Genomic DNA, 11,827 nt, shown 5'->3' with positions numbered 1-11,827 from the left:
AGGGGTGTCCAAACTTTTTTCAAAGAGGGCCACATTTGATGTTGTCAGAATACCTCAGGGCCATTGGCTCCTACTGAGACTTAGGAATCATAAAAAACAAAACAATTATTTCACTTTTTTTCTCAATAAATCAGTAACTAGGTAGTCCTGAGTTCTCCACAAGACACATAAACAATAGTAGCAAACTTTATCTTCTTCTGGAGGAAAATGGTTTTCATTAGGGTCGGGCAACATGGGAAAAATATTGTCTTTTCTGACCAGCAGACAATATTTTAAGAACACAATCATTCTTTTCCTGTGTTCTAAACAATTTTTATGCACCATTTTTGCCTTTTCTGTACAATTTCATAATTTTGATCTTATCTTGTGTCCTCTTTTGTGTCTTCTGAACTTTTATTGTTATTCTCACATTGTGATAAAAAAATTAATTTGAAAACCTGTCAACTTTAAGAGTTCTTGTGTTTCTTCTTTATTGCTGTCTTGCAGAATTCCCAGTGCTTTGGCTTTATACGAGTGGTCCATGAAGCTTTTTGAGACGTTTCTGGATTGACTTTAGTTTTGTGTGCGCTTGAAAGAAACAGCAAATGTACAGATGATACAGAATGTGATTAATTTATGTGCTAGAAATAACACATTTTAAGATGGAAGCTTGGGGCCGTAAATAAATGGACCTTGGGCCGCGATTGGCCCCCGGGCCGCACTTTGGACACCCCTGTCCTAAGGCTTTTGTATTTTTAATAGTACTTTTTTTATATCATTTAGGCAGGGGTGGACAGTAACAGAGTAAATTTACTTAAGTACTGTATTTAATAGTAAAGTTAATAAAATAAGTAAGAGTGGAAAGAAAAGTTTAAAGTTAACAAGATCAGATGAACACAAGAAATAAATAAGATAAATAAATACATGTTAAAACAATGGTTTAGATAATAATGATTAAAATAATAAAAATAATAATAATGCTGTCCAGGGCTAAAATAAACTACTCCAAATTAAAATCTAGATTAAAAAGGTAAGTCTTAAGTTTACTTTTAAAAACACCCAGAGAGCTCACTGTTCTGATGTCCAGAAGCAGAGAGTTCCACAGCCTAGGGGCATAAAACAGAAAGCTCTCCGGCCGGTTCTTGTATGAAACACACGAGGAACATTTTACTCCACTACATTTAGAAGACAATTATTGTACTTTTTACTCCACTACTTTTCTATCAATGCTCTAGTCACTCACTACTTTTGCTTTGAAGTCAGCTCATGCATTGCATTCTCTTTTTCTGAAATCTGATTCCTAAGACAGTAAAATGTGTTTGAGTAATTCTGTTTGTCTCAGTGGTTTAGCCATACCTTTATATCATGCGTCTCCACAGTTGAACGTGGAGCAAAAACGTGGGGTCAGTCCATAGGGACTTGGCTTAGGAACCGAAGGGTTGCTGGTTCGAGTCCCAGTATGGACAAAGTTTGGCAAGTGGACTGGTGGCTGGAGGGGTGCTGGTTCACTTGCCTGGGCACTGCCGAGGTGCCCTTGAGCAAGGCACCGAATTTGGGGTGTGCTGGTTGATGGCAGCATCCTCACTCTGACATCTCTCCCTGTGCATGTTCACTGCATGATTGTATTTATATACTGTGTGTGTAGCATGTCCAAAAAAAAATAGCACGAGTGAAAAAATTAATTTCCCCCCTAAAGTACCTTTCTTTCTTAAACACAGAGCAAATTTAACTCAGAGTTCATTTAGATGTGGGAATGATGGCTATAATTCTCCACCTGGGCACCAATTTCCATATCTTCAGCCCGTGTTTGAGGTTTTTGAAATGAAGAATGATAAGTATCATTTGAAATGTTCTCCTTGTTTCCCACTCGGCTCAAACATACAAAAATTCACTGTCCAACCTGAGAAAGTGTGTTGAGCTACATAATATTTATTCAAATCCAGATGAACATTTCAAACTAAGCTGTCTGTGCTTGGAGAAACTTTGTTGCTGTTTTTTTCCATGGTATAGTTTTAGAGATTTCAAGTAATGGTTTCTAAATAATCATAATCTACTATGTATTCTTTACTGCACTCATTCTTTGTGAGAATACAATGTTTTGAGATTTTTTAAGAAATACTTTGAATACTTTAGTATTTTTGAAAGCAAGTACTCCAGTACTTTAACTCAAGTAATAATCTGACTGAACAACTTTCACTTGTATTGGAGTAATATTTGACCTGGAGTATCTATACTTTGACTTAAGTAATGAAGCTGTGTACTTTGTCCACCACTGTATTTAGGTAATCATTTGGAGTGTCTGTTCTTAGCTTGTGTCTTTTACTAATTTCTGCCTACTTTTCTATTTGCTTCAGAACATAGCAACAATTTCTACAAAACTCTAAGATTAAAGTCAAAATTCTGGCTTTAAACTCAGAATTCTGACACAAACTTTAAAGTCAAAATTTGAACTTGTTCAAGTATTTCCCTCATACTTCCACCATTTATTGTTGTTCATGTTTTTGATATGTTGTGTGGGACAAAGGACGATTAACTGTAAAGAGATGCTTGATTTGAGTGATTGATTGATTGATTGATTGATTGATTGATTGATTGATTGATTGATTGATTGATTGATATATAGATTGGTAATCATTAATTTAATTTATCAATCCAATTATTTCGTTTTCCATAACATCGTGCCATTGTCAGCCTAAAACATTATTGGGTGATCATAAAAAAAATTAAATTGAAATAACACTTACCCTTTGAAAATATACAGTTTATCAACAGAGGTTCTATTTATTGATTGATTTTTAAACAAGAAAAAACGATTAAAGAAGATTATTTTGAAGTACTTCCGGGTCGTTGTGACCTCTCTGCAGCTCGTCGCCGTGTCCGCCATCCTTCTCTCTCCTCTCTGGAGCAGGACACACACCCACAGAACATCGACATGCTGTCAGTTCGTGTTGCAGCGGCTCTCGCCCGGAGTCTACCTCGACGGGCTGGATTCGTAAGCTACTTAAAATACTTATTCAATAATTTTGTGTCGACTTTTCACCAAACTGACTTTGCCTTTACTAAAAAGCATGGCGTTGTTGTGCATGCACAAGTCTTTGCATAGGAGGACACCGGGCCCTTCACAATAGTAGTTTCACCAGTTGACATTTAGAGCTGACACAGAAGCAAGCCGCCCATACGACATCACTGAAATAATTAGGAGCGTCTAGACTATAATATTAATCACATAACCTCGTACTGTGTTGGTAATGCATGGTCAACGTGTATGACTAAGCTAAAGTGCAGGAAAGACGAATGTAGTTAGGCACTGAAGGTCAGGTTTCTCCCACTTAGCATGCTGTACTTTACTGTAAATACCTTTTATAATGGTTAACATTTCTATCATGTGCATGGATATATGGTGACATTAGACTAATGCACTGTTCAAGCTAGAAATTATCATAGGTAAGGACTGTCCTGTGAGTCTTCAGATTGCTTGACCTGGTGCCCTTTACTTTGAAAGAGAACTCAAGTTTTGTTGCAGACATGGACTAATTGATCATAGTTGATCTTTTGGTTGGTAATCGTTAATGCGCCTGTGAGTTATTGGCTGATAAAGACATGAAAATAAATTAATAGTGATGCCCCTTCATGATTAATAAAAGTAAACAAGACCAGAGTTATTTTTTCTTGATGGTTATGTCTATGTGTTGTGTTTCGGATCCTGGAATAAATTGATTTCTGTAATTTGTTCCCATTGTCTCAAAGGTATCGAAGAACGTTGCAGCAGCTTGTGTAGGAGCCAAGAACCTTCACACCACCCGACCATGGCTGCAGAAAACAGGTCTGTGTAGTAAAACTGATTTGTTCAATAAGGTATACAAAGATGTTTATTTATTGACCTCTCCTTTAACATGTTGCATGTACCTAAGGAACCGCCGAGGTTTCATCCATTCTGGAGGAAAAGATTATGGGAGCTGACACCACTGCTGACCTTGAGGAAACCGGTCGTGTGCTGTCCATTGGTGATGGCATTGCCAGAGTGTACGGTCTGAGGAATGTACAGGCTGAGGAGATGGTGGAGTTCTCCTCTGGTCTGAAGGTAATCCTTATGATGTTAACCTTATGCCTCAATTCCCATGCATAGTACATATTTAATTGACTTTAATCAAATCGCTGTTGATTTTTGTTTTCCTATTTTATTTACATTTTCTTTCCCCTAGTTCTTTGGCTAAAGTTGTAGATAGTTCCTGGTACTGTTCAGGTATCCCCCTGTAAAGATCTAACTTTAAAGCCTACCTACTAGGGCTGAACGATTAATTGAATTCAAACCAACATCGCAATGTAATGGAATGCAATTTTCAAATCGCAAAGGCTGCGATTAAAAAAAAAAAAAAAAAAAAAAAAAGTTCCATGTACACAGACGCACCTTACGTGACATGCATGCAGTAGGTGGCCATAATGCACCTTTCAGCTGATTTGCTGACGGCCAAAAATCTCTGAAGAACGAGACACGTGTGAGTGTGGGATGAAGAAAACAACTTCAGCCACGCTTAGTTTAGATTTGTTGTTTTGTTGTTGAAATCTTTAAAAATGGCCTCAGCAGAAGAACCAATCATTTTGAGGCGTACAAAATAATCAACACACTGAATATCAACATGTGTAGCAGGCTTATAAATAATCTCCGCAGACGCAGAGTCAGTGAAGACCCAGACAACATGTGGATTTACTGCAACAGGACAACTGAACAGGATCATATTTCAGACTCAGTGTCCAGTTTTCTGTCTACTGGTTCTTATTGAGAAAAAATAGCATGTTTACGTGGTCAGGTGTCAGTCAGGAGCGCAACCGGGTCACAATCAGTCCAGCAGCGGAGAAAAAAAGAGACCTGTCACTCAGCAAGGCTGCAAGTCAAGTATTTAGTAAGTTTACAACTGTAATTCAAGTAGATAAATAAACCGTCTTTCATATGAATTCATGCTTTATTTGCCTTTATCTTAACATAAGCCTAGCCTATAAGAAAGAACAGTTTGTGTATAATAAATCTAGTATTGTTTATTATAATACAGATTGATTCATTGCTTGTGTTTGTTGAAAAATACACGATAAGAGGACCCTAAAAATAATTGCATATTAAATCGCAATCGCAAGGTTAAGGAAAATATTGCAATTAGATTATTTTCCAAAATCGTTCAGCCCTACTACCTACGCAGAAGCCAGTGCGCACCTCCTCCACAATGTAACTTTGAGTCGCCATTACAGTTTTAATCTCGTCATCGTCTTGTTAACGAAAATTAAACATAAGTTCACAGAGTTTTTATTATCAGTGATGCACTTTAGCTCGTAATAGTCTCGTTTTCGTCATGAAGGTATGAGTTGTATCGTCATAATTTTCGTGAACGAAAGTAACACTGCTCTGCAGTAATGTAAAGGATTGTTCTTACGTTCAATAGTAGACTCACAGAGGTAGCTTGCGGAAATTCTCATGCTGTTTTTTGTGATGCTGCTTCAAATGTGCATTGAGGTTGGTCGTATTAAATTTCCCTGGTTCTGTGCCACCACGGGAAACTTGTGCATGACAAGTTTTGCACTCAGCTGCAACGTCTTTATCGGACTGAAACGAAAAATACTGCCACACGGCCGACATCACTCCTACTCATAGCACATGCTGTTGTTGTGATCAAGTGGGCTCTGCATGCTGGATCTGGGCGCTGCTGGATAGAAGTGCTGGAGCGGAGTCTGGAATGGACTGCTTATATCGGAGTGCTTTTATTGGAGATTTTAGATGCAGGCCGATAAAATCTGATACTGGATTTTTGCTGATATCGGACCGATATCCGATATCAATATCGGATCAGGACGACCCGAATTCCAATGCTAGTTTTGTGTTCACTTCACCAGCCTCTAAATACATAGTTCAAATGATAAATGGTGAATATCAATACTCTCTACTTTCTGATCTCTTGCTTTAAGTCAGACATGACCACTGCTACTTTGTTGCTACCAAAGTAATTCCCTGGCTGTACAAAGTTTATCCATAAATGATGCAAAAAGCCTATGCCAACTTACTTTGTTGAAATTGTAATGGCTTCTCTAAATCAGTACCTCCAGGTTTCAAACATCCACACATTAATTAATAGAATGCAGTGATTGACACAGTGAAATAATACTATTCTTTGTACACTTTCTTTTCTAGGGTATGTCTCTGAACTTGGAGCCCGACAATGTTGGTGTTGTGGTGTTTGGTAATGACAAGCTGATCAAGGAAGGCGACATTGTCAAGAGAACTGGAGCTATCGTGGACGTGCCCGTCGGTGAGGAGCTCTTGGGCCGTGTTGTGGATGCTCTTGGAAATGCTATCGATGGAAAGGTATATTATAATAAAAACATTAATAAGATTTAAAAAATCGTGTTACTTATAGTCTAACAGTTTAAAAATTGATTAGTACAATAAAATAGATTTAACTTCTAATTAAAAGGAAGAAGGAGAGGATAGGAAAAAATAATTGGAAGATGAAAACCCTTGAGAAGGATGCAACCTAAAAAATGAGGCTCATTATGATTTGCTTTTAAGTGTTGACAGTATAAGAGTCCCCTAATGGCAGACTCTGGAATAGTTTAGGTCTTGATTTTGCAATTTTTTGTCTTCCTTCCATAAATTTGTTATTCTGGTTATGATATTAAATGAAAGTTGAAGATGTTTTACAATATGACGCCTTTTTGATCAAACTATCTGTTGCCAAATTGATTATAGCGTCTGATCTTTGAGTTCTGATTTTCCTCAAAGGGCCCTCTGGGCTCCCAGATCCGCAGGCGTGTGGGTCTGAAGGCCCCTGGCATCATCCCCCGCATCTCTGTGAGGGAGCCGATGCAGACTGGCATCAAAGCCGTGGACAGTTTGGTCCCCATTGGTCGCGGGCAGCGGGAGCTCATCATCGGGGACAGACAGACAGGGTGAGAGGACTCGGCTCAAAGTGAATAGCTGAACACAGCTGCGCTTGATGTTGCTTCTGGTGTCTTTGAAATACTGTTAAAGCAGTGGAAGAGCAAGAGCTGATAAGGGGTGGGATACAAAATCAATATTGCATGAAATCGTGGTAAATAAATGCTGGTTTAAGCCATATACATTGTGTTTTCTTTGCACAAAGTTACTGCAGTTTTTTGGATCAGAGCATTTTTAAAGTCTTACTTGAAAAAAGAAATAGAACATTTTTAATAGGTTTAATCAACTTTGTGGCCTCTGGAATGCTAAACAAGCTAGAACGCGACTGAAAAGCTACAAAGTCGGGTAAATCAGGGAGTTCTAAGGGTACCCAACCTCATGTTATGCCATTATGCCCTTTGCCTATGACATTTGATGCAGTGGTTTCTTCCTCCTGAGCACCCCAAATTCAGTGTAGAAGCCCATGCTTGCCCTATACATCCGCTGTCTTCCAATTTATCTGCCTCTCTTCCTCCTTAGTGCTCAATCTAATCCTCTACTCTAATGCCTGAAGAGAGTTTGGATAAAAAAAGCAAAGATCCTTAGTTTTGACCCCTTTCTGAACATGATTTCTAGCATATGGTATAGTCCTGGTCTACCGGTAAAACTTTGCTGAATTGGAGTGAATGGGTAAATAGAGTCTTCGCAAGAGGATTAGGGACACTGAAAAAAAAAAATGTAAGTGCAATACATACACTTTTTATTATTCTGAGATTAAATTCAGAATAATAAAAAGTAAATGTATTGCACTTCATTTATTTTTTCCAGTTGCCCTAATCCTCCTCTGTAAATATGTGTGAATAGGCATGTGTAGGATGTTTTTCTCTCATCAGACTAGTTATGTTCACACTGTTTCTTGCTGTAAATAATCTGTCAATTTTATGTTTGTTTTGGGATTATTTTTATGAATTACTTCTTGAATCTACATTTTTTTAACTTTAGATTATTATTATTTTTTATTTATTTTGTAGTTATTGGAGGGTCTTAAATTGAATGTTTGTAAAAACTAATACATTTCAAATCGGAAAAAAAAGAAAACCAAAGAAAGCAACCCACAAAAGTGTTGTAATAAATGTTTTCTGAATTAAACATGAGAAGATGCAGCTCCATCGCACAAGATTTAGGTCATTTTTGTACAACCTGGATCTGTTTGTATATAGTGTTAAGTCTTTTAATTTTTGATTGCAGCAAAACTGCCATTGCCATTGACACCATCATTAACCAGAAGCGCTTCAACGAAGGCACAGACGAGAAGAAGAAGCTGTACTGCATCTACGTTGCCATTGGCCAGAAGAGATCCACCGTGGCTCAGCTGGTAAAGAGGCTGACCGATGCAGACGCCATGAAGTACACCATCGTTGTGTCTGCCACTGCCTCCGATGCTGCCCCACTGCAGTACCTGGCTCCATACTCTGGCTGCTCCATGGGAGAGTACTTCAGGGACAACGGCAAGCACGCCCTCATCATCTATGACGATCTGTCCAAGCAGGTCCGATTTTACTTGTATGTGTTCAGGGGATGGCAGGGCATTCAGGGAGTTTGACACGATACTTAGAGCCCGGGGATGAATAGTGGAAACGTCTAAAAGAAAAATATGGTCCCATTAGACAACAATTCGAATTAGTTGCAACTGAAATTGTTGTTCGCACATAAACCTAGTGTGTAATCTTTCTGCAGGCTGTGGCCTACCGTCAGATGTCCCTTCTGCTGCGTCGTCCCCCTGGTCGTGAGGCCTACCCAGGAGATGTCTTCTACTTGCATTCCCGTCTGCTGGAGAGAGCTGCCAAGATGAACGACAACTTCGGCGGCGGCTCCCTCACAGCTCTTCCTGTTATCGAGACACAGGCTGGAGATGTGTCAGCCTACATTCCTACCAATGTCATTTCTATCACAGACGGACAGGTGAGGTGTGACTTGCTTCATTGCTTATAAAATACAACCCTGAACGTGTCACTCAATCTGTTTTTCTCACCCACTTAGATCTTTTTGGAGACTGAGCTGTTCTACAAAGGTATCCGCCCAGCCATTAATGTGGGTCTGTCTGTGTCACGTGTTGGATCTGCTGCCCAGACCAGGGCCATGAAGCAGGTAAACCTTCCTTGCAACCCCCGTTTTCTTGCACAGTGAATATATTTGAATAAGTCTTAATGACTTCTATACATCACCAGGTTGCTGGTACCATGAAGCTGGAGCTTGCCCAGTACCGTGAGGTGGCTGCCTTTGCTCAGTTCGGCTCAGATCTGGACGCTGCCACTCAGCAGCTGCTGAACCGTGGTGTTCGTCTCACTGAGCTTCTTAAACAGGGACAGTACTGTGAGTATTTACGAATTCTTTAATTAAGCTTCTCCTTTCAGAAACAGTGTCCTTTTTACAAGCGTCTGATGGTTTTAAGTCTGTATACCTTCTTTCTTTAGCTCCCATGGCTATTGAAGAACAGGTCACAGTTATCTATGCTGGTGTGAGAGGACACCTGGACAAAATGGAGCCTAGCAAGATCACAAAGTTTGAGAAGGCGTTCCTGCAGCACATCCTGAGCCAGCACCAAGACCTGCTGGCTGCCATTAGGTGAGTCAAATACCCTTTCTGCACTTAGGCTTTTGAATGGGATTAGTTAATAGTGATGGGTGCTTTAGCAGCCTCTGCCATCACTGTATGAATGTGATGTGTAATACAGTCCCTCCAGGAAGTTGCGATTTCGCGATCGCAACTATCAATGCATATTCAACCAATCAGCGTGATTTTTTTCGCGGCCCTGCAATTTTTTACAATCACCGCAACTTTCCCGCAAATTTGAACAATTACCTTAATCTCAGCCCCTGTACGTCATCGGTTTTGTCATCAATTTGACTTCCTTGGAAAATAAATGTGAGAACACAGAGAACGGGTTAAAAGAGGGGACAGCAGGCAGGACAAGTGATGATGACAACGTTATTATTTATAGATTGAGGGGCACAGTGTTAGCTTGGTCTCTACCTGCAGCAGGTGTGCTTTATGAACCAGCTCTCCCCGCCTCCATGCATCTGTCTCATCTTCGTTGATTATTTTTACCCCCGGTGTGTGTTAGTGGACACAACCGGGGACATCTGTTTACTATTTGATGTTTGATGTTGATTGTTGCAGTGGTTACCGTAAAAAGCTCTGCATCTACAGCTTGATTTAATCCAGTTTGGTGATACATCAGACACATTCAGTAAGTTTTGATCAACTCCTTGTCGTCAAAGATGCAGATTAATTTCAGAGTGCCATGAACCGACTGTGCATCAGTCACTGCGAGGTGCATTCAGGGACCGTCGTAAATGTGCAATACAGTCCTTTCATGGCATTTTACTGTGAATCAAGAGAATCAAAATACAGTCAGTGGTCACATCAAGAATGTTTTCTAAAAACAACTGTAATTTAGCATATTTACTTTCCCCTGAGATGTTATTGGGGAAAAAAGCCAAAAAAAAAAACCTGGAACTTTCACCGCAATTTTTTTAAAAAGCCGTCGCAAATTCAGGGTTTTTGGGCCGCAACAATCACAAATAAATCCGGTGAAATCCTGGAGGGACTGGTAATAAATAAGTGGTTTGAGTCCTCAAAACAATTGGCTGCTTTATAGAAAAGTTCACGTTTAATCAATTTAAGTCATGTCCTCCTTGTATGTGTTTCTGAGCTATTTCCAATTTTCTTCCTGCAGGGCCGATGGTCAAATCTCTGAAGCATCTGATGCTAAGCTGAAGCAGATTGTATTGACTTTCCTCTCCAGCTTTGAGTAAAGTGAACTCCTGTTGGCGTGGTTGTTGTCATGTTTGCATAGTGCAACGTCAATTAAACAAAACTTTCTATGGACTTTAAAAGGAACTCAAGCAGCACTTGAACTTAAATGTACATATATCTCCTGACAGAAAATAAAGAAACAAGTTAAATGTATTGCCTCGTCATTTCTCTCCCTAACAGTGTACAGTAATGGATTCACACATGCCATAAGCTACAGTTTTGACTGATCACATTAACCAAATCAAATAAAAGTGAAATCTGTGCCAATTTTCCTGAACTGCAGGATAAAATCTTAAATGCAAGCCTGATGGTGAGATTTTATTTGAAACACTAACCACAACCACACTGCTGCATTCTGCTGGTAGAGAACTACACAAAACTGAATCAGAAAAATCCTTTGAAGCTGTCTTTATCAGTCAATCAATCTTAATTTGTATAGCGCTAAATCACAACAAGTGTTATGTCAAGACAATTACAAACATAGCAGGTCTAGACCATACTCTGTTAAATTATAAACAAAGACCCAACATCAAAACTGGATAAAATCCAGTCCCCTCTTACTGACGGGACTGTCTTATCTCATCTTAATCCACCATGATCATTGCACCTCGCAGTATTTAACTAGTTACAGCGGCAAGGAAATACGTCCTTCTAATAGGCAGAAACCTGGAGCAGATCTGCAGAGTTTTGGGAAGAAGCAATGCCACGGATTCATTGTTGTTCTATCAACTCAGGCTACAGATTAATCCAGTTCAAGGTGATGCACAGACTGCACTTTTCAAAGATAAAACTACATCACATCTTTCCTTCAGTGTCTTCTGAATGCAATAGATGCTGTTCTGCTAAAGGTTTTGCTAAGATCCCAGTGTGTCAGTTCCCCCAGCAGTCTAAGCCTATAGCAGCATAACTAAGAGTTGGTCAAAGCCTGAGCCAGCTCTAACTATAAGCTTTATCAAAAAGGAAAGTTTTAAGCCTAATCTGAAAAGCAGAGACGGTGTCTGTCTCTTGGACCCTGATTGGTAGATGATTCCAAAGGAGAGGGGCCTGATAACTGAGGGTCCTACCTCCCATACTACTTTTAGAGACTTTAGGTACGAAAAGGAGGCCTGAATGCTGGAAGCGTAGCTT

At 39.5% G+C, this 11,827-nt stretch overlaps 1 protein-coding gene across 1 annotated transcript; it reads left to right on the top strand.

Moving 5' to 3' along the window:
• The first annotated feature begins 2,823 nt into the window (after positions 1-2,823).
• Positions 2,824-10,852, top strand: atp5fa1 (ATP synthase F1 subunit alpha). The gene is made up of 11 exons (XM_034709431.1): positions 2,824-2,971; positions 3,727-3,802; positions 3,891-4,060; positions 6,155-6,328; positions 6,746-6,912; positions 8,129-8,429; positions 8,618-8,842; positions 8,921-9,028; positions 9,109-9,253; positions 9,355-9,505; positions 10,620-10,852. Exons 1-11 carry the CDS (start codon positions 2,912-2,914, stop codon positions 10,696-10,698), a joined length of 1,656 nt encoding a protein of 551 aa, XP_034565322.1. The 5' UTR covers positions 2,824-2,911; the 3' UTR covers positions 10,699-10,852.
• The last annotated feature ends 975 nt before the right edge of the window (positions 10,853-11,827 follow it).

Source organism: Notolabrus celidotus, chromosome 19 (genome assembly GCF_009762535.1).
Source record: "Notolabrus celidotus isolate fNotCel1 chromosome 19, fNotCel1.pri, whole genome shotgun sequence".
NCBI classification, from domain to species: domain Eukaryota; kingdom Metazoa; phylum Chordata; class Actinopteri; order Labriformes; family Labridae; genus Notolabrus; species Notolabrus celidotus.
Note: the sequence above shows the minus strand (reverse complement) of the source record. Positions and strands in the feature narration are given on the sequence as shown.

What these genes read in the sequence shown, in the direction of transcription:
- atp5fa1 (XM_034709431.1), top strand. Translation starts at nt 2,912, where the DNA reads ATGCTGTCAGTTCGTGTTGCAGCGGCTCTCGCCCGGAGTCTACCTCGA. An exon ending in TCTTAAACAGGGACAGTACT is followed by an intron (nt 9,254 to 9,354) that starts GTGAGTATTTAC and finishes TTCTTTCTTTAG; the next exon opens with CTCCCATGGCTATTGAAGAA. An exon ending in GACCTGCTGGCTGCCATTAG is followed by an intron (nt 9,506 to 10,619) that starts GTGAGTCAAATA and finishes TTCTTCCTGCAG; the next exon opens with GGCCGATGGTCAAATCTCTG.